The sequence below is a fragment of the Chenopodium quinoa genome, unplaced genomic scaffold (assembly GCF_001683475.1).
Source record: "Chenopodium quinoa cultivar QQ74 unplaced genomic scaffold, ASM168347v1, whole genome shotgun sequence".
Taxonomy (NCBI): Eukaryota; Viridiplantae; Streptophyta; class Magnoliopsida; order Caryophyllales; family Amaranthaceae; genus Chenopodium; species Chenopodium quinoa.
Window position 1 is genome coordinate 3,838,725 of NW_018743946.1, and position 23,268 is coordinate 3,861,992.

At 38.6% G+C, this 23,268-nt stretch overlaps 3 protein-coding genes across 3 annotated transcripts; 2 read left to right on the forward strand and 1 right to left on the reverse strand.

The window, feature by feature from the left end:
* The first annotated feature begins 2,547 nt into the window (after positions 1-2,547).
* LOC110689016 lies at positions 2,548-3,136 on the forward strand. The gene is made up of 2 exons (XM_021865766.1): positions 2,548-2,868; positions 2,953-3,136. Exons 1-2 carry the CDS (start codon positions 2,563-2,565, stop codon positions 3,091-3,093), a joined length of 447 nt encoding a protein of 148 aa, XP_021721458.1. The 5' UTR covers positions 2,548-2,562; the 3' UTR covers positions 3,094-3,136.
* Positions 3,137-3,208: 72 nt separating this feature from the next.
* Positions 3,209-4,432, reverse strand: LOC110689015. Its single transcript, XM_021865765.1, has 2 exons — positions 4,017-4,432; positions 3,209-3,928 (listed from the first exon to the last, which is right to left on the reverse strand). Exons 1-2 carry the CDS (start codon positions 4,267-4,269, stop codon positions 3,312-3,314), a joined length of 870 nt encoding a protein of 289 aa, XP_021721457.1. The 5' UTR covers positions 4,270-4,432; the 3' UTR covers positions 3,209-3,311.
* A 6,758-nt stretch (positions 4,433-11,190) lies between these two features.
* Positions 11,191-11,778, forward strand: LOC110688930 (probable mitochondrial saccharopine dehydrogenase-like oxidoreductase At5g39410). Its single transcript, XM_021865679.1, has one exon. It carries the CDS (start codon positions 11,191-11,193, stop codon positions 11,776-11,778), a length of 588 nt encoding a protein of 195 aa, XP_021721371.1.
* Positions 11,779-23,268: the final 11,490 nt, after the last annotated feature.

Sequence of the window (23,268 nt, forward strand, 5' to 3'; positions counted from 1 at the left end):
ACTACCACGGCGGCGGCGCATAGGCTAGGCGCCACGGCCGTGGTAGTGGCGTCTGGGCTAGGCGCCGCCACCACCGTACGGGCGTCTTGCCTAGGCGCCTCCTTCTCTTTTTTTTTTTAAATTTTTTTTTTGTTTTTTTTTAATTTTAAATTTTATTTTCGAATTTTTTTTTTTTTTTTTTTTAAAAATTTGTTTTTCTTTTTTTTAAATTGTATGTTCCCTTTTTTTTTTATCTTTTTTTTTTTAAATTTTGTTTTTTTATTTGTTTTAATTTTATGTTCTATTTTTTTTTTAAAAAAAAAATTGTTTCTGGTTTTAATTTTTAATTTTATGTTCCTATGTATTTTTTTTTTTTTTTTGAATTATATTTTTGTATGTAAAAAAATTATAAGTTCCCTTTTTTTTTTATAAATTTTCTTTAAAATTTTGATGTTCTTCTTTTTTTAAGTTTTTGCAATTTTAAATTTTTTAAGTTTTGTTAGTTTTTTGTTTTTTGTTTTTTCTTTGCATTTTTGATTTTTTGTTTTTGTTTATGTTTTTCATTTTTTAGTTTGTTGTTTATATTTTTTGTTTTTGGTTATATATTTTGTTTTTGGTATATTGTTTTGTTCATATTTATATTTTTTTATGTTTATATTTATATTTTTTATGTTTTTATTTATATTGTGTTGTTTATATTTTTATTTTTTATGTTTATAATTTTATTTCCGTTACTTGTTTATTTGCTTTTGTGTTTATTTTCGTCCTTTTTTGTATTTATATTTTTTGTTTTTGGTAATATTTTTTGTTTTTGTTTTTGTTTATGTTTGTTTTTTTTTGTTTGTAGTTTATATTTTTTGTTTTTGGTATATGTTTATGTTTATATTTCTTATGTTTATATGTATATTGTCTTGTATATATTTATATTTTTTATGTTTATAATTTTATTTCCGTGACTTGTTTATTTGCTTTTGTGTTTATTTTCGACTTTTTTTAATTTGTTTTCGTTATTATGTTTCGTTATTTACTTGGAGTTAGGCATCGCAATTCGGACCTGGTGCGGGGAAGAGTATTGACGTCGTGAGGAGTACGATCTACTCAATGGAGAGCTCGGGCCCAGACACGTTAGATCCCGTGGTATTTCGGCCTCGGCCCGCAGAGAACGGGTGCACTGTTCTGCGGACGATCAAGATGATGATGATGATGATGAGGAGGAGGAGGAGGAGGTCGAGGAGGAGGAGGTCGAGGACGAGGATGATGCAGATGAGGATGTCGACGATCAGAGTGGACCATATGATGATTACGGTCCATTCAGTCAGAGGCTTGATGATACGTATGAGACGCATAGGGTAGATGTGCGTAAGGGTCGAGATGGTAGGTTTGTTAGTAGATCTGGCACATCATCTGCGTCCACTGTGTCTGCGGGTAGCAGAAAACGGTCGAGGGCCGTTAATGATTCTTGGATGGTGAGGGGTGAGGTGGCCGGGGGACCTATAGACGGAAGTGTGATTCCTAGCTTTTTAGGACACATCGCTACCCGTATTTGGGAGGACCAGGAGAGGGCTTTGGATACAGGCATTTTGAAATGCCAAACCCGGGAAAAGACTTGTAGGTTTTTGTGCAGCTGGGCTGATGCTTGGCCGGAGGAGAGCGAGATGGTCGGGCGATTGAGGGGCACTAGAGTGAGTCACCTTCCTGCCACCATGCACGACAGGATTGACTGGACGCTGATCACGGCTTTCGTTGAGCGATGGCAGCCGGATACGAACTCGTTCCACCTTCCGTTCGGTGAGATGACGATCATGTTGCATGACGTCGAGGCCATCCTTGGGATTCCCGTGGAGGGAAACCGAGCATCTGTCGTCACTGATGCGGATCAGGCAGATTTACTAGCGGAGCTGTTGGCGGTGGATAGGGCTGCGCTGTACACATCGGCACTTGGTGTGTGGGATCACGGCGGCGTTAAGATCGCAGCCGTCTTGCAGCGATGTTTGCACCCTACGGCACGTAGGACGCAGGACACACAGCTGGCTGCATATGTTTTTCTTCTTCTCGGGTGTACCTTGTTTCCGGATAAGAGCGGGAACAAGCTCAGGCCACGCGACATAGTTGACGCGTGTGAGCCCGACAGAGTAGGCCAGTTTTCTTGGGGGTCGGCTACGCTGGCGTATCTGTATCGCCAGTTAGGATTCTCGAGCCGGGCTGATGCAGCAGGTATCACTGGATGTCTGACGTTGTTACAGACCTGGACATACGAGTATTTTCCTGCGTTTCGACCACACCGCGACCCGGTTCCCATTGGTGATGGCCAGCCACGTGCCTGTGCGTGGAGTCCGCGTGTCGAGAAGAAGCCCGTTGACCGCCTGCGCTCCATACGGTTATCGCTTGACAGGATGTCCCCCTTAGAGGTGCAGTGATTAAATTATTTCTACTTTTACAATCTGATGCTTTATTTTATGACTGTTACTGATTTTAAATAATGTGCAGGTGAACTGGATGCCTTTCGGCCAGAACCCTAGTAATAGGGTACCCAGGACCCTCTACACCGGACTGATTCAGTATCGCGAGATCGTAGAGGCGTACATGCCGCAGCTTGGATTTGTCCAAGTTGTCCCACCTCCACCGGCATGGCCCAGTAAGGCGGTACGATCTGCGTCGTCGAAGGAGTACGTCGTCCAATGGCCGGCAAACATGATATCCATGTGGGAGCAGTTTCCGATGGTTGCCCGCCTATGGACGGCGGAGCTGCAGCGGCCGCCAAGTGGGGTGACTGCCATGTGTGACCAGCACTACATGGAATGGTACATCCGGCACTCGCACCCGAGGTTGATCAAAGACATCGACGACGCAGATGATGACGATGTGCCACCTGCCACTGCCTCTTATGCGGTACGTCTCATCTTTTATTTGTTGTTCTCTTATTTTAATATATATATGTATAATACGTCGTTTCATGTTTTTTGTTTTGTGTAGTGGATGGGCAAGATTATGCAGTTAGGACACCGACTTTTTGAGGAAAGGGACTGCATGACGAGTGCATCAGGCAGAGCTGTTATTGACGATCTGGAACGGACCCTTGAGCAGTGGCAGTGGGCGTCACAGAGGGATTACTGATATTTGAAATTAGACATTATCTTTTTAGTTTGTAATATTTGAAATTATTGTTCTTAGTTTTTAAAATTCAATATTATCTTTTTAGTTTGTAATATTGTGAAATTATTGTTGTTAGTTTTTAAAATGAAACATTATCTTTTAAAAATGAACACATAGAAATGACATAGTATTGACAATACAAGGCCTCATAGTAAAAGGTAGGTGTACATCAACAAAAACTACATGGCAATTAAATTGTTCCACTGTTGCACGCGAGCATGGTACAAAGCATCCCAACCCTCCACGCTTGCTCTACGAATTTCATACCACTTCGGTATGATATGTGGGACCGGAAAATCGGGTGACATGTCTAATCGGATAAAATGTCTGTATGACGGCCCAAGAAATCCAATAGCAACGTCCCTTACCGGTCTGGTGACGGTCTCGCGCGAACACCAGGGCAGAACCGTTGTACATGGATAATAGGCTCGACTATGTAAACCAAGGCCGAAATGCATGACTGCACACTTGTAGATGTTTGCAACGGCAAAGAGATCAAGTGGCGCATCGAACCAATGATTTTGATCGCAAGGTCCCCCTCCCCACCGGATACGCTGCAGAGACCTATCCAAGTCCTCGCCGTACACATGGCCATACACATCTCGGTTTGATGCGATTTCACTGTACATCAACTGCCGCACTAAACCGTAGTTGTCTTCACCCATTTGAAACACATCCGCCACAACCCGAAATCCGCAGTTACCATCTGCAATGACATCATTCCACCCGTCCAAGAATGGCATCATGATATTAGGGATCCTGTCCTTATATGGAAAATGTTCAATGTCCATTCTCCCTGTTACACACATCAATAAACACAATAAACAAGTCAACAGTAAACTAATCAAACAGTCAACAAAAGAAATTGAAGTCGAATGTCTTACCGGTGCCGGGCATATTCACCGACGACGATGATTGGCTGCCACTTGATGAGGATGTACGACCACGGCCACGGCCACGGCCACGACCGCGAATGTACTCAAACGCACTCTTGTTCCGCCGTGGTTGTCGACCCCTAGGTCGCTCGACCCCTTCCGGTTCCTCGGTATCCAAACACGATGTATTGAACATGTCATGAAGTATATGTGTAGCACTACGAATGATCGAAGGGTGACTGGAGGACACTTGGTCAAACATCAACTGAAACTGCTCCAACTCCTCCTGTTCACGGTGAACCGTATGCGGAACAGCATGCTCTCCGATAACGAGCGTCCGCCAGAATGGATGAACCTGATCGACATGTAACGACGCCCTGTCTTGCGTAATTACGCGGTGAATGGTGCATGCACAAGGTAATCCATGAGTCACTGATATAGCACATCCGCACCGAATAGCCACTTCATCTCCCAACTCCCTCATCCTGGTATACTCGCTCAGAATCAACCCCAAACAGTGGTGTGACACACGACCGTGGAGAATCTTAAATATGAAATGGCCATACAACATGCCATGTCGTCGTCTGGAGTCCTCGAGATAGTTCTTGATGCCGTTCCTCTAAGTATCAATAGCCTTGTTTATTCTCTCGAACAGTGTATCCAGAGCAGCCGTGGAAGAATCAATCCAGTCCTTCAAAGCTCTATGAGCGCTCTCGACTCTGCATGTCGTAGTGTTCCCAAAATGAAGAACTTGGTTCGTCCAATATTTGACAAACTTTTCCCTCTGAGGTACCCACTGGTGCATCACATAGTCTACGATTGGCGGGCACCACTTGTACGCATCCTTGAAGTTTTCCAAGGCTCGATCGTACTCTGCCTCTGTGGTAGCTTGCATGATCTTCCGCCACTTACCATTTACCAATGTCTCTGCTGTTACTAAATTCTTGTTGAAAAGATTGTAGGCTTTGACTTTCACGCAGTTGTTGATGTGCCATGTGCACAGTAAATGGCTCGACTCCGGAAACAGCTCCGCTATAGGGGCAAAAAGACCTCCCTCACAATCACTTACGATGGCCGATGGCTGTACATTTGGGCCGATGTAGTTTCTCAACTTTTCCAACACCCAACGGTAACTCGCAGCCGTCTCATCCTTCATGACTGCATAACCAATCAGAAAGTTCTGGTTCGTTGGAGCCATCCCAACCATCTCAACCAGTGGGAACTTGTACTTGTTTGTTTTGTACGTTGAATCGATCAAAATCACAGATGGCCAAGACGAAATCATATCAGCACAATCAGGATGGACAAGGAACAAATGAGTTACCTCCGATGTGTCTTCGTCAGATTCAAACCAGTAAAGGTAACCACGTGCTTGTGCCTGGTGCAGAAGCTGCTGTATAGGGTTCCTTCCCTCTGACCGTTCAAACCTCAATTTCTGTCTGACGTTGTAGATGTGTCTTCGGTTTGGCTGGTCTTCGGGGAATTTCTCTAACACAGACGCTAATATTTTAGCGGGCTTCACTTGAGCATCACTCATTTCTTTTACAACTAGTTTCGCAGCTGGACTTAGGCCGCTTAACTGCCGATGCCCCACTTTGTATGCTATCAGCTCATGGTTGTGATATCCCCATTTGCCGTAACCCTTCACTTCCCAACCGTCACGCCTTTGATATTGTCGAACCTTAACTCGGAACTGACACCCACAACCTTTCCGCTTTGAGTCAAACCGAATCGCTTTACTGAAATCTCGTTCTTCTCTTTTGCGATAACGGTCGCATCTCAAAATGCGATCCATTCTACCATCCCGTTGAGATTTATGAGTTGCTACTACTAAACAAAAGCCTGATCTAATTGCAACCTGTTTTGCCCAATCAATCGCTTGTTGAGCATCTTCGAACAGGCCATCATGTACAAAAATCCCACTGTAATCATTTCCGTCTCCACCATAATCCTGTAACAATAACATATAACGTATAAATATAATTACATTAAGATTAAATTAATACACTTAACACAAAATTATCACAAACGCAATTTCTAAATTTTAAATTTCTAAATATCATTTTTATATTTAACGCATAATACATTTAAAAAACAAAATAATAACACACATTTCATTTCAAATTTATCAAACATAAATAAACAAACAAAAAAAACCATAATAAAAAAAAATAAACAAATACAAAACAAAATAAAACAAAATAAAACAAAAACAAACACAAAATAAAAGATGCATTAAAAAAACTTAATTAAAAAAAAAAATTAATTCCCTCCAAAAAAAATTAAAAGGAAATAAAACAACACAAGCAAACAAAAACAAAAAAATTCCAAAAAAAAAAAACAAAACAAAATAAAACACCACAAGCAAAAAAAAATCAAAAACAAATCAAAACAAATAAACAAAAAAAACAAAACAAATCAAAAAAAAAACAAAAACAAAACAAAACCAAACAAAAAAAAACAAACAAACAAATCAAAAAAAAAACAAAAACAAAACAAACAAACAAAAAAAAAACAAACAAACAAATAAAAAAAAACAAAAACAAAACAAACAAACAAACAAAAATAAAAACAAACAAACAAATAAAAAAAAACAAAAACAAAACAAAAAAACCAAAAAAAAAAAAGGGGATTAAATTAAAAAAAAAAAAAAAAAAAAAAAAAAAAAACAAACAAAAATAAAAACAAACAAACAAATAAAAAAAAAAACAAAAACAAAACAAAAAAAAAAAAAAGGGGATTAAATTAAAAAATAAAAAAAAAAAAAATATATTCCCCTAGTGGCGCCTGGCCAGGACGCCGGAGCCACGGCCCGGGCGCCTGGTCAGGACGCCGGAGCCACGGCCGGGGCGCCTGGTCAGGACGCCGCTGCCATGGTGGCGGCGTCTTGGCCAGGCGCCCTGGCCGTGGCTCCGGCGTCCTGGCCACGCGCCACTACCATGGTCGAGGCTTCTCCACCAGGCGCCGTTACCACGGTGGCGGCGTCCTGGCTAGGCGCCACAACCACGGCATGGCCTTTTGGCTAGGCGCCAGCCACCATTTCGTCCTTACGATGCGTTACGAACCTCGTTTTCCGATGACGACGGCGATTCTCCGGTGATCCTCGGCGATCCGGTGCTGCTCCACATTTTTTTAGTGCGAAAAATTTATCTTCGGTTAAAATTATAAAAAGGGCAAATTTGTCAAAAAATTATAAAATGTGGGCTTTATGTAGAGATTTGCGGGCGATGAATAACAAGTCCCAATCTTTATTATGGAGATGAGCTTAGAGTTAGGAGAGATACTATTGTTGAGAAATTATACACAAATTGTCATAATTGTGAAGCTGCTATTTGTAATGATAATAGAAATATTTATTCCTTGAGTTTTGACGTTAAATATATTATTTGATTCTAATTTTGATCCATAAAATTTCTCTCCTAGGGTTTCCATGATATCGTTTTTGGGGGTTCTATCTTTCGATCGGTGACTGATTACACTTTGTCATTTTCTTTCTTTTCAATCCTCTTGCAATTTCAGGTAATTTGCCGTCTTAATTTCATTTTGTAATTTTAGACTTTGTTTTAATTCATAATTTTTGCTTTGGTTATTTTGGTCCATTTTTTATTGAATGGAATCTTCCTTGTGATTGCATATGTTGATCGATCCTTCTTGCGTCTCTTGAATCTCGATGCGTATTTCTCTCTTTTTCTTCAGTTATATTCATTTTTGACATTGTTGCTTTATTTGATTGCTATATAAACATCTTTAGAACACAACAATTGTGCTTTTCTTATCAATGAAAACAAGGCTTCTAGTCTATTTAGTTTACAAGTGTCTCCTCTATAGATTATATGACATTGTGAAGGTGTTTCAAATTATTTGTTTAGTGGGTACACTAGATGTTATTGTAAAAATGATATGGTTTGAGGTATTATTGGGATCATGTAAAGGAATGAGCATGAAGATAGTGCAGGAAGAGCATGTCAAGGATTTTATGGCTCTATCATATAGGAGCTGCAAAATTAGACTCAATGCATTAAAATGGTTCACCTGGCAGATTGACAGTGCATGTGAAATGTGAAAGACTATGAAACTTTTTTTTTTCCAAATATCAGAACAATTAGGATTTTATGCATGCAAAGTAATATATTGTACAACTTAAAATAACTTTCCAATTGACCCAATCATAATATGCTTACTTTTTTTATCTAATCAAAGATCAATAGTTTTTTACTACACAAAAACTGTCGTAATGAAAAACAATAAGCGGGAATTGTATCAAGTATATGTTACATATTACATCAATAACACTCTTATAAATAAATTCACCTAGGGGACTGGAACCTAACCACTTTGAACTGATCCCGAATTTGAATTAGTCCAAAGGGTGAACCGATTAGGACACTAAAAAAAAATCACCTTTTATTACTAACTACGGTAATAATTAGTACACTACTTTGATTCACTTTACGCAATAAAAAAAAACAGTTAGATTCACTTAACGATTTCTCAACGTACAAGAACAATCGAAACACAAAACGATCGTGTGGGCCGATACTAAGACAATGTACATAGTTTAGACAATGTACATAGTAATAACATATAACTTAGACAATTGTAGGATTATTTGATTTGATAATCAAACACATTTTGTCATCTTTTCGATCACCTCAACATGAGATTGTGCTTGCATCTCTAATCCTTATAATCTCATAGTTGTGTTGATAAATTCTTTTTGTTAGTCGTGTTTAATCTTCATTTAGAGGCTACATTTCTGTTAATTAGGAAAAAATTTCTTATCTTTGTCTTCCTTGTGCAATATTATAAAGTATAGTTAATTGGATATATTTATTTGTTCATAGGAGAGAAAAATAATAAAAAAATAGTGTAAATGGGGTTGGTCGGAGAGAGATAATAAAATAGTTATGGAATCTTACCAAAGAAAGTAGTGTTGCAATTATTATGAATCGGATTGTGGCAGGGTTACCTGAGTTATTTTGTTACGGGTTACCCGGATTATTCAGTCAGGGGTTAATCGAGTTACTAAGGCAGGGGTTACTTGAGGGGTTGGGACAAGGGTTACTTGAGGGGTTCGGACAGGTTACTCAAGGGGTTCACTTGGTCAAGGGTTACTTGAGAGGTTACTCGGGCAGCGGTTACTCGAGTTACTTAGTCAAGGGTTACTCGAGGGGTTATTCGGTAATGGGTTACTCACGCTACTCGGTCAGGGGTTATTCGAGTTACTCAGTCAGATGTTACTAGAGGGTAAGGGTTACTCGAGGGGTTCAGTCAATCAAGGGGTTACTCGATAAGGAGTAACTCAAGTAACCCCTGACCAAATAATTTAAGTAACCCTAGAAACTTGAGTAACCCCTTAACAAGAAACTCGAGTAATCCCACACCAAGAAACTCGAGTAATCCCATACCAAGAAACTCGAGTAACCCTTGCTACACGGTACAACGACAACATACCAAAATTTGTGATTTTATAATGTAAAGTATAGTTAGTGGGATATATTTATTTGTTCGTAGGAGAGAGACATAATAAAAAAAAAAAAAGGTGTAAATGGGGCTGGCTAGAGAGAAATATAAAACAGTTGTGGACTCTTACCAAAGAAAGTAGTATGGTAATTATTATGAAATGGACTGTGGCAAAGGTTACCTGAGTTATTTTGTTAGGGTGACCCAAGTTATTCAGTCAGGGGTTACTCAAGTTACTCGGTTAGGGTTACTTGAGGGGTTGGGACAAGGTTTATTCAAAGGGTTTACTCGGTCAAGGGTTACTTGAGGGGTTACTCGATCAGCTGTTACTTGAGGGGTTCGGATAGGGGTTACTCGAGCGGTTCACTTGGTCAAGAGTTACTTGAGAGTTTACTCGATCAGGGGTTGAGTAACCCCATCATCATAAGTAACCCCTAACCGAGAAACTCGAGTAATCCTGACAACTTGGAGTAATCCCATACTGAGCAACTCGAGTGACCCTTGTTGCTCGGTACAACAGGCTACTTACAAAAATTTGTGATTTTATAATATAAAGTATAGTTAGTGGGATATATTTATTTGTTCGTAGGAATAAGAAATAATTATTAAAAAAAAAAAAGGTGTAATGGGGTTGGTTTGATAGAAATAATAAAATAGTTGTGGACTCTTACCAAAGAAAGTAGTGTTGAAATTATTATGAAACAGACTGTGGCAAGGGTTACTTGAGTTATTTTGTTATGGGTTACCCAAGTTATTCAGTTAGGGGTTACTTGAGTTACTCGATCAAAGGTTACTTGAGGGTTTGGGACAAGGGTTACTCGAGGAGTTCAGTCGGTCAAGGGTTACTTGAGGGGTTACTCGATCGGGGTTTACATGAGGGGTTCCGACAGGGGTCATTCGAGGGGTTCACTTGGTCAAGGGTTATTTGAGGGGTTACTCGGTTAGGGGTTAATCAACCAAGGGTTACTAAGTCATGAGTTACTCGAGCTACTCGGTCAGTGGTTACTCGAGTAACTCGGTTAGGGGTTATTTAAGGAGTTTGGTCGGGGGTTGTTTGAGGGTTCGGTAAGGGGTTATTCAATTAGGGGTTACTTGAAGGGGAGGGTTTACTTGAGGGGTTCAGTCATGGATTACTCGAGGGGTTACTCGGCCAGAGGTTACTTGAGAAGTTACTCGATAAAAAGTAACTCAAGTAATTCTTGACCGAGTAACTTGAGTAACCGCAGCAACTCAAGTAACCCCTGACAGAGAAATAATTAACACAAAGCAAGACAAAGCTCAAACATGTGATCCAATCCAAGCAATGATATTAACCTTTATAATTTTCTATACTCCATATCAACATAAGTGTCAATGCTTATAATTGTTTGTGATATAAACAATTGCTACCATTAATATATTTTGATATGAAGTAATTATATCTTACACACTCATTTCAATAATTATACTCCATACAACTACGAATTCATGAACAAAATAACAAAAACTTTACCAAACAGATTTATATTCACTAATAGCTCCCTAATTTAGATTAAAAAATGGTGTTGAATTCAATCACAAAATAATAATAACTAATTCAAATATATTTATTTAGTACTTTACTAAATCCTAATTTGGATCAACATAAAGGTGCGCGCGCACGCGTGCACAAAAACCAATTACAAAAATAACTAATCACAAAAACAATTCCTTCATCTTTTTCCTTGACAATTCTTCAACAATGGCGGAAGAAACCCACCTCTCAACCCCACCACCGCCATACAACATCATCATCCTCGGCGCATCAGGTTTTACAAGCAAATACGTCCTCAAAGAATCCCTCAAATTCCTCAACTCTTCTTCACCTTCTTCTCCTCTCAAATCCCTCGCAATCGCAGGTCGAAACCCCACAAAACTCGCTCAATCTCTTTCATGGGAATCCCACCCAAACCCACCTCCCAACATCACAATCCTCACTGCAGATACTTTAAACTTTGATTCGCTCCTTCACATTTCTTCCTTAACTAAACTCATCCTCAATTGTGTAGGACCCTTCCGCCTTCATGGCGATCTAGTGGTTCGAGCTTGCCTCGAGACTCGCACCGATTACTTGGAAATTTGTGGGGAGCTTGAGTTTATGAAAAAAATGGAGGTTCAATATCATGATCAGGCATTTGATAAGGGTTGTTTGGTGGTTTCTGCTTATGGGTTTGATTCGGTTCTAGCTGAATTGGGGTTGTTGTTTAATTCTCGTCAATGGGTTTCGCCTTCGGCCCCAAATACTATTAAGGCTACTAACATTCAATCATCGCACACAATTAAATTATAGATTCAACACACGACTCGTTTGACAACTTCACTAAGACTTCATTAGTTAATAATAGTTATATCATTTCATTTTAGTCTTCAGTTTAATCAATAGACAAGGTTTTCCATCCCATGCTCTATTTGGAACATCAATAAAAGAAAAAACCCCATGCCTCCTTTTGCAAACATCAATAAAACATCCAACGACCACGGGCACGACTCCGTGACCATAGCTAGTATGAAATCTCATCTAACTCCTAGTTTTTGAAGAGTATTTGAAATAAGAGACTCGTACATAAGACGACCTCTAAAAAAGTGCACGGATAATACCCCGTGTACCCCAACACCTGATTGTCATTACTCTAGATGTGCACCAATCCAGAGTTTTATTGCTCATCCATCTTGCACTTTACGTTAGGGCTGGCAATCCCTGACCCGACCCGATAACCCGAACGAACCCGACCTGAAGTTACTAAGAGAAACCCGAACACGTCCCGACCCGAACCCGAATAACCCGAATTCGACCCGATTTGACCAAAATTTCATATTTCGTAATAATATTTAGTTTAACACTATTTTTGATTGTTTTTAAGTATAACCCAAAATCGACCCGAAATCTGACCCGAACCTGACCCACTGACCTGAATTGCCACCCCTACTTTACGTGATTTACAAGTTTAGACTGGTTATGACTCGTATACAAAACAATACAATCAATCAAATATCACATCATTCCAAGCAATCCAAATTTTTAATTGAATCCAATCTTTATTTCTTAGTGGCAAACAATATTTAGTATTGAATCCTTTAACTACCTCGGTGTATAAACACCTTAAGTTCATAGGGCACTTCAAATCCCGAACCTCGTCTTAAAAGACTTTAATAAATTCCCTCTACTCAAATCATAATTAATTCAAGAAAGAGTATTTAAAATTAACCTCGTGGAACAATTATCAAAATTCATTCCACTTATAGACAACCAAGAATCCATAACCTTCAATTAATCATAACATATCCAATTGATAAGATAATCACTTATACATCACCCACAACCGTAGTCATATACTTATATCTCAAACATGCTTCATACACAATATACAGAAATCACAATGTATAACCAAACAATTAAGCCCAGTCTTCTCTATACATGATACTATGTTCTCACTACATCCCTAAACATGCATCTAAAAGCAAAGTTTCGTGACTCGTACGTACCTTGAATAAACAAATTGGTAAACCGCTTTTCCAACTAAAAACACCTTCTATGAGGTCCTCTCCTAAACCAAACAACAAAACAATAATCAATACCTGTAGACACCCATTTGTGTCTCCCCAAAACCAAACCCAGTGATGAGTACCTTTCGCGTTGAATCATAATCGAATGAAGTGAAAGTGTGGAAAGTCTAGTGTTGCGGATAGTTTTAATTTCTTTTCTCTTCTCTCTGGTTTTGAAAACTTATTTTTAAGAAAATAGCCAATCCAGTTTGGTTGGTCCATGATATGGGTCCAATAGTAATGTAGTTGTATGGGGCTTGACAAGAGCTTTCCAACGATATATTATAAGCCCAATTCCGATGAATATTGAGGAAGTTATGGCCAATTTACTAAACTGGGCCCGGTTTGAGCCTTATATGCGGCCCAATGATCTAGAGGAGGGCCTAATATAGATTTATCATTCCTAATGAAATTAGGAATGGTTTAGTCTTCTAGATTTTTCTAGAAGGTTCTTTTCATTCCTAATTCAATTAGCATTGATAAATTGACTTTTGTTGACTTTTCAGAGTTTTAATTAAAATCAAAGAGCATTTTTTGAGGAAAAATACGATTTTATCTTCCTGTACGGCAAATTTTATCTGATTTTAAGAAAACGCATGAATTTCCAAATCAGCGCCAAACGCCAGCTGTAGCGCCTGGCGCTACGCTTGGCGCCTGACACTAATGTTGGCGCCTGGCGCCAATAGCCAGCGTTGGCACTAATTCAGTTTTATGTGCGTCAGAACTCTGTTTTGATATTTTATCTTTTTGGCTGATTTTCTCTATAAATAACGTACTAAAAACTCCGTTTTCATTCACCAACTCTCATCAAGATTCTCTTGATTACTCTTTCTCTCTTTTCTAAACTAGCTTCTCTCAAATATAAAAATTCCGCATTCATTAGATTTATATACACCTAGCCATATTCGAAGTTGCCTTCGCCCTAGACGTGAAAGGTTTAATTTCTGAGGGTTTGGTCCCAAATCTCTATTTCAATTATTTAATTTAATTGTTTTGATTTTATTATTTTCCTTGAAGTTACTAACACGTGTATTTTGTTATTAGAAAGAGGTACGAGGCATCCAAGTAAGTACTTTAATGGTTTTTATTGATGCTATGATATAGAGTTCATGCTTAGATTGTTATTATGATTCCTAGTATCATGTCTAAGGTAACTTTAATATCAATTATGATTAAAAGTATGATGCCTTTTATGTTTTTCCCAATATTTATATTTGTTAGTATCATGTTAGGGCTAAATATATGATTTTTATTGCTTAGTGACATGCTAGGGTTTGTTATTAATCTTGTTAGTATCATGCCTAGAATCTTGCTATTTTTATTATGCTTTAACATGATTTATGATTATTTTTATGATTGATGATTATGGTTATTATTATAATTATTGATTATTATTATTATGTTGCTTGATATATATTTTTATTGCTTGATCACGCCTTTTATGCATGTTTAAAGGGAATTTGTACTTGCAATCACGCTTAATAAGATAATTAATAATCTTGTTAGGGTTAATATGATTATAATTCAAGTGATCGCCAATAATAGATTTATTTGTGCATTAAAATTCAACCAACATAGATAATCAGGTCTAGGGTTAAACCTATTGATTGCATGTTAGTCAAAAAGCGCACATGAATACGATCAGAATAAAGTAGAGGCCTATTATTAGGGCAGGTTCAATCTCTTTTAGGTTGGATTTGTACCTTCATCCCCGAACCCTATTTGGTTCAAGACCTTATGGAGTAGACGATCCCTTGGATCGTTAAGAGGCGTAACCTTCAACCTCGTGAACGGTTTACAAGTTCCTAAAAAAAACTTGTTGGCGACTCTTTTGCTCTATCTTCTTCCCTTTTGGACGCCACCATACTTTAGTGTATGATCACAGTGGGGTTCAAGCTAGGGGCTTAACGCTTGAAATATTCCCTACAATACCCAAACAACCAAATTTACAGCAATATAACTGATCTAAAAGTCATTATAACTTCCTCAAAAACATGTTTTTATGCTTAATTAATCAGTAGAAATTCAGTAGGAACAAAAGCCCCAAATTAATTACTCATTAGAACCCTAAAATCCCAAATTAAATAAATTAAAACCCTAGGTTTTAAAATCACAAAATCTGAAAATTTATAAAATGTATATAATCTGAAATTATAAATTTAAACAACAAAAATATAAATTTTCATAATAATAAAACTTATTTCAAACAATTAAAATCAAATCCAAAATAATTTTATACATATTAAGCAAATTAAGACAACAGAGGGAGGACAAAAAAGGCGGCTGCCGGCAGGGTGGCAGCGGCGCCGAGATCAGGTGGTGGCGTGCTGGCGATCGGCAACACCTGGTGGTGAACAGTAGCAGCACCAGAAGCAACGTGAGAAGTCCCACGCAAGGAGGAATAAGAGGAAAAAGAAAAAAAATAAAGGAAAAGGGAAAAAGAAAAGAAAAAGAAAAAAGGAAAAATAAGAGAAAATAAGAGGAAAAGAAATAAAGACTAAACTTTTGTGTGAGGAAAATTTTTGGGATGTATGGGGTATTTATAGGAGAGAGAGTTGTAGAACTAGTAGGAAGATTGGGCCTTATGAAATTAATGGGCCAATTAAGTGAATAACAATTGACTAGGCTTTGTTTGTTTGGACATAAATTGTAGAATGAAAGTGCATAAAATAATTTGTAACAAAATAATTTTCGACCCAAATTAATAAGTTTGAAACTTTTGAAATTAAATTCCAAAAAAATATAAATAAATATTATAAATAAAATAAATTTCATTTATAAATTATTTAAAAATACGGGGGATTACATTAATGAATATATAAATATACACATGATTAAAATAAAAGAGTTATACTATCAATAAAATAGGTTTAAATATACGAAACTCATAAAATAATATTTTAATAAATAATAAAATAAATGGGTATTACAATCTACCCTCCTTAAAACAAGTTTCGTCTTCGATACTTAAAATAGAAAAATAACTTACATGTAAATTTGAGAGAAAGTAACACTAAACCAATCTTTTATTTATAAAATATATATAAATAGAGTAAAGAGATATTAGGGGTATTACATACTATCCCCCTTAAAATAGAGTTTGTCCCCGAACTCAAAGTTAGTGACATAAAAAACACATAACAAGCACAAGCATACAGAGAGAAACACTCTTGAAATAGTTTAGCCTATGTTAATTTTAATCCTACTCTTAATTAATAGGTTCATTCCTAAACCAAGGCTCGCAGGGATATGAGGATCCCTGTGTAAACTCCAGGAACGTTTAGGCTATGATACCACTTTGTAACACCCCAATAATTCTCTCTTTAAACCTGTGAGTACCCTGAACAAAATGTAAGAGAATTACTAACGTGCTACTGTCACATGTTCAAACGTTAAGGCTATATTAGAAATTAGAAGCGAAATTAAAAAAAAAAGTATATTTAAGCCTACAGTTAATTTCATACACAAATCAAGCGGTCGAAACACTATATAACACTCATTTCACCAGACAATCAAAAACACTATATAACAACAATTTAACCATATTATGCGGCTATTAAAGGTAATTTAACCTACATATTGATTATGATTCAAGCTCAAAACACAAATTTGCAAGTAACTGAAATTAAGCTCAAAACACAAATTTGCAAGTAACTGAAATGAAACAATTTATAGTTCATTACTCAACAACTTAAAGTTTAGTATAATTTGACCTAACCTTCGAAGCGACCATTAACAGCAGCTGCAGATCCATGGCGATCTAAGCCATGGCAAAATGGCGATTCTACGAGCTCAACAACCAAAGATGAAATGAAGAAAGAGGAACAAGTGAAGAGGAGCGAAAGTGAAAGAGAGAATGAAGAGGAGCGACAAAGTTGGGGACGGGGGGGGGGGGGGGAGGAAGACTTGATGTCGATACTTCCCCCACTAACCCCAACATTCACAAAATATAAACTGGTGCTACGTGGCACGTGAGAGAAACACAAAAAAAAATTCACCGAGAGTAACTGGGCACTACTCAAAAAATAACATAAATGCCTCGTTTTGCGTATTAAGAAATGTCTCGATTTGCGTGTTTACGTATTTAATACGCAAAATGAGACATTAGCGTCAATTTTTTTTTTGTCAAATATAAGCTCAATTTGGTTTCTTAAGAACCAAAATAGCCACCAAAACCTTTAATGGAACAATTTCCAACACGCAAATCAATAAAAAGTTGTTGAGTGGAGAGTGGGCTCCACTATGGGAATTTGTTAACGGGTCATAACGACAAAGTTATCGCATAGAAACTAAATACATAGTATATTTTTACCAATTTTTACCTACAACCCACGGCAGGGAACATTACCTACAAATGTTTATAAAATGTTCATTAATGTATTGGTAAATGTTCATTTGTGTATAATAAAATGTTCATTTTTATTACAAGGAGTTTTTTGTTCAAATTAATATATATTTTGAATTGAATTTTAAGAATTTTCTATAAATAAAAATGAGAGCAAATTTATTTATAAGGATTACTGCATTCAAATCATTTTTATTATAATAAATATTGCATCACTCAATGTTCATTTTTGTTTATCCGTGTTACAACAGAAGTTCATTTTTGTATAACCAAATGTTCATTTCAAGAGTTATGTGTAAGTTTCATAGTTAGATGTATGTCAATACATACGTCTTAGATATCAATTTATTTAAATAAAACGTTGTTAACAAATAATTTTCAACATAAAATAATTTTTTTAATTACAGTGATTACGCATTTCTATACAGCTATACTATTAAATGTAATTGTTCCATAAACATGAAATTGAACCAAAAAATTTACATATAATATGTGTCTTGCTAAATAAACATTATTTGTTATATTTAATATAATAAAGTGTGTGTATGTATATATCCTCCTTGTTGCAACTCTAATCAAATACTTGTGTGTTTTCGATGAAAATTACAATTTGAGCACAATATATATGTTGCCTTCAACATCCTTACTTGATTATCATGTACAATGAAAGATCGATCAAGTTTTTCAAAAAAAAAATAATAATAAAAATGCAAAACAATCATTTATTTTTATAGTTGTGTTGTGATCAATTTATAATGCTAAATGATCCTTCATAATACTTTTAGATCAAATTTATTACTTTTAAATGAAAATTTTTAATCGATAAATGTTCAGTTTTATTCGTGATAAATGAATATTCATAAAGCAAAACGATAATGATAAATGAATAATTTTATGATGCTACATGTTCATTAATAATGTTAAGTTATTCATTTTAATAATTATGATCAAATACGTAATGATAAATGATCATTTATGATGATAGATATTGAACATGTATGTCAATGTTTTATATTTGATCATTTTGTATTATATTAATGAACATTTTTTAAAAAAAATGTTCAAGGTGTTCAAATTATTGCAACAAATAATCAACTTCCTCCAAGTGATCTATGAAAAGTCCAGTTCCTTCAAGTGCTCTAAGAACTGATCAAGTTTCTATGAGTTTGCCAAGATATGTTCAATGTCATCCAAGTGTTCCAAGCAATTTTCAAGTGTTTCAATAGGGTTTCAACATGGCAATTAAGAATAAAGTCATGTAATAATGAACATACAGTCTATTATAAATGATCATTTTACTTTGCAATTACAGACATGTCTTTTTTAAAAGCTTTTAAAAGTTGAGGATCAACTACATGAGATTTAATTAACTTAGCGCTCTTTTTGTATTGTATCCACTCTTGATTGAATAAAAATATAATCATCATCTCTGTTCATACACAAGTTATGTTTTTTTGTTTTTTTTTTTTAAAAAACAATCAATTAACAATTACATAACTCCATAATGCAAATGACAAATCAAATAAATACTTTCAAATCGAGTAAATAACACTTACATGTCTCCAGAATCGTCATTTTTGTCATTTTTCGTTGTTGTTTTGTAGATTCTAGCGCAATTTCATCTATCACACATCTATCTATCTATCTATACTTAGTATTTAAAAACACAAACCACACATTACTCATATGCCACATGCCACATTCTTTATCAAAAAATAAAGTTCATGTCTTTATGCATTATGTAACTTGCAATTTAAGTAAGGAAATTAAGTATTTCAATTACACCAAAATAAAATCGTAGTCTTTTTGTTTTGGGTGTTTTTGTCTCTCGGGAGAGTTACAACACGAAGACTAATCCGGCGGGAGCTGTACCTGCATAACAAACGGAGACACCGGTTGGGTGGTGCTCCGCCTCCGACGCGAAAATTTAGGTGGGTATCTGCTCGGATTCCAAACTTAGATGTCTCTATCACAGGGACTGTTTGTAATAAATGGTAAAAACCTCCTCTCAAAAAGAGGGACATCTCCCTATTTATAGGGTCTTTGGGATTTGTGCCCCTGATTAGGTCACTGAGCCCTAATCATTGGTGGGCTGCGCCGCTTTGCAGCTTTCTCGGGATTTGGGCCTGAATGCCGCCTTTTTCCCCCTAATTTCTGGAGTGACACGTGTCAGACAGATATTGGTCCACTTTGGGCCAACCTGAAGCTGACACGTGTCGTCCTCTGGTTGGACCATGTGGCGGGGTAAAATTACCCTAAACATTTTCCCCTCACAGATGTGACGTGGCACGCCACGTGGCATCTGTGACACGTGTCACGCTCCGATTGGTGGTAATTTTACCATCAAGAAGTAATCGTTCACCTTCCGAGTAAATTACGGGAATTCCCCTGTATTTACCCTCTATAAATAGCCGTTCACCCTCATCATTTCGCACGTTTACAAAAAAAAATTCTAGAGGAAGAACTTTGAGAGAGCAGAAGTCGTCCGTTTGAGTCAGACGCAAGCAAGGAAGCTCGTACTCCATCAACCCAGCCGGACCCGTCCGTTTTCAGATATCAAATCCAAAGGTACCGTCTCTGCCTCTCTCAGCTCTTTTTCTTGTTTCACCGCTTGTACATATTTCTTGCAATAAATGGATGCATCACCAACACACACGGCACAGCCTAGGTTAGAGTCCAGCCGGTCACTTGGGACGGCTGAGTCTAGGACTGGGAGTGCCGTCTCGGGGTTTTGGGACCACCCTTTTCCTTGGATTCCGACCATTTGTGTGTCTGTGCAAGACACAATGGCTCGGACTATGCAGACGGCCACCGATCCGAACTACAAAAGTGAAGGCTCAGGCGGCCAAACGCCTGAGGGAGAAACGTCTGGTCAGGGAGACCAGACGGCTCTGGAGAGATCCCCTCCTGACGCCCCTTCAACTCCCGCTGATTCCTTTTTGGAAGAGTGCGACCAAGGCGGCGATGAGGCCGTCTCAGCCCCTTTGACCCAAAATGAGGAGGAGACGGAGAGCGACAGCTCCGCCTCCACCTCTGAGAGCAGCGACGATCTACCCCCGCTTGAGGGTAGCGAGGAGGAAAAGAGGAAGAAGTGGAACGAGAAGGACGATCCCTTCAACATCCACGTCTCCGCCAAGGACCGGATCCAAATGGAGGAGAACTTAAAGAACTTTACGCAAATGCACCCGTTAGGAGACGGGTATAGAATCCGGGTGCCACCTGAGAACGGCACCATCGCCTGGGAGGATGATCAAGAGAACGCCAACAGCTACTTCGGCTGTTATGAGGCGGCGTTCAAGGCTGGTCTTCGCTTCCCCCTTCATCAGGCGGTGAAGGCAATATTGAGAGGCTACGGCCTTGGAGTCTGGCAACTTACCCCCAATTCTTGGGCAAACATTTTAGGGTATGTTTCCGCCTGCAAGTTCTAGGGGCTTAACCCCGGCTGGGAGGCTTTTGCTAGTATGCATTATCTTAGCAGAAGCCCAGGCGGCTGGAGGGCGTGGTACACTCTAACCACGCATCCCCAATACATGATGACCTTGGACAAGGTCTCTAAATTCGACGGCTGGAAGCACAGGTTATACCTGATGTCAGCTCCCAGCAGGCGGGAGAATTATGAATTCCGTCAGTACAATAAGAAGCCCGACCTGATGGGCAGGAAGTGCGCTCTTCCCCGGATCCCAGAGGAGGATTTTGACAAGATCATTGAGGCGGACTTTTTCGGCCTCACAGACGCAACCTTGTAAACCGGAGAAACAATAAAAGTTCCCAAGAACTGGATCCCCAAGAGCGCCTGGCTCAGGGATGAGTGTTTCCTAGCCGCATGTGGGCTAGGACACATGTTTACCAGATGTATGCGCCTGAATTTATATCGGCCTGTAGTGCTTTCGTATCGGAATTGATTTATGATATTGACCAATCTTTCTCTTTTTTGCAGAAGAAGCTTTAGATATGTTGCAGACGGAGAAGACTCCCAACCGGTCCTCTGCAGTCATCCGCTAGGAGCTTGCGGAAAAAGCTGCGGTCGCACTCAAGGCCAAGGTAAAAACGCCTGACCCTTTCTTATATTGTCTCAAAGCTTATTTTCCCCGAATGCTAACTTTAACTTGGTTATTTTCGCAGGGGGGAGAGGTTGGAAAGACGTTTGAGAAAAATCTCAAACGGGCTAGGGAGGAAACCCCCTCCATTCTCAACAAAACCAAAAAATCCACCTCCGCCTCAACTCCTGGCGCCTCCGCCGGGAATCAACAAATGCGGATAGCGGGGCGGAACGAGAGGGTAGGCGGCAGCCTGGGCCTCGACCTCGTCAACCCCGTATCAGCGACTAGGGGGTTCACCACGCCTGCAAGCGGTTCTCGCTTGGCCGACTCTGAAGGTAAGAACCCTTTTGAATCCCCGCTTGAGCTGGGGTGGCCTTTGCGGGTGAAATCCCACTCTCAACAGACGTCATCTTCAAACAGTCGGCAACAGATAGGTGCTTCCTTAGTTTCGCACTCATCACGTATTGATTATGGTGCAGATCAATCTCCCCGCTGGCCAGACGTCCAAAAGCATGCCAAGGCCATGCTTGACGCCGTCCGGAAGAGGGATAAGGACAACATCCCTGGGATAGAGACGTTCAATCTAGAACTCATTCTATCCCTTCTGGCTGAGGTAAGAGACTTGACAATTTTATTTTTTCCAAGTGTTTTACCCCGCCTGCAATACTCATACCGCTTGCTTTTTTGCAGGCTATGCTGCGGGTAGACGGGCTCAAGCGTCCTTATTCCCGCAAACGGGAAGAGGTAAAAAGGGCCAAGAAGTCCGCCATAGACGCTGATAATGTTGCTTTATACTCAACTATCGTAAATGAACTTGAAACTAAAGCAATCATAATGACACAGGCGTCAAAAATCCAGCAGCTGGAGGCGAATCTGAAGACGGCCAACCAACGGGCAGGCGATGCTGAGACGGCCCAGAAGAAAGCGGAGGAGGCCCAGAAAAAGGTGGGTGAGAGCCTCAAGAAGGCTAATGAGGCGCTCAAGAAGGCCCTGACGGACCTTGGCACACTTCAAGGTGTTTCTGAAGAGAACACCAAAATGAAGACCAAGGTTGAGAGACTGGAGAAGGAGGCTGCTCAGGCTCAGACAAACTTTGCAGCAACCCTGGAGGCGGAGCAAAACCGCCTGGTTGCTGAAAGTGATGCTGACAATGACGCCCGTATGAAGATCACTTGGGCCGCTTTGTACGCAGATGACAAGGGTTAAATCGGTCGCTACAATCTAACTCTCAATCAAACAATACTTATACGAACACCCTATAACCAAGTACAATGGCAAATAAAGGTTCGGTCCACGAGGAACGAGAGTAATTGCAAATCAATCTTAAACCTAAGCTAGTTCGAAATCAATGGAAAATGGTGTTCTAAAATACTACTAATAAGATGGAATAAATCAATAAACTAAGACACTAGGGAGAACGGGAATCCGCCTAACCATTGGTAACTAAGCAACAAGGAATCACATAGACAAACGGGATATGCAAAGACTATAAGTTTGATCAATATCATGTGATAGGAAGACAACGGGCAATACTAAGCTTGGATTTCTCATGACTTAACATTACTCGATACATAATCAAACCACATTCAATAATGAAATACTCAATTCACAATCTCTTGTTCAAATCAAGAATATCATGCAATCAAATTCAAGATTCTAGGTTAGCTACTCCTATTATAATGAATTAACATGCAATCGCATATAATCAATTTAATCACAATCCGTTTATCAAAATCAACCCTCAATTACATAGATTACCTAGGCCGGGTTTCATCCCGAAACCCTAGCTAGGAGACTACTCACACATATTCATAATCAAAGCAATAATGAATTCCAAAAGCATAATAGATAT

What these genes read in the sequence shown, in the direction of transcription:
- LOC110689016 (XM_021865766.1), top strand. Translation starts at nt 2,563, where the DNA reads ATGCCGCAGCTTGGATTTGTCCAAGTTGTCCCACCTCCACCGGCATGG. An exon ending in CTGCCACTGCCTCTTATGCG is followed by an intron (nt 2,869 to 2,952) that starts GTACGTCTCATC and finishes TGTTTTGTGTAG; the next exon opens with TGGATGGGCAAGATTATGCA.
- LOC110689015 (XM_021865765.1), bottom strand. Translation starts at nt 4,269, where the DNA reads ATGTTTGACCAAGTGTCCTCCAGTCACCCTTCGATCATTCGTAGTGCT. An exon ending in GGTGAATATGCCCGGCACCG is followed by an intron (nt 3,929 to 4,016) that starts GTAAGACATTCG and finishes TGTGTGTAACAG; the next exon opens with GGAGAATGGACATTGAACAT.
- LOC110688930 (XM_021865679.1), top strand. Translation starts at nt 11,191, where the DNA reads ATGGCGGAAGAAACCCACCTCTCAACCCCACCACCGCCATACAACATC.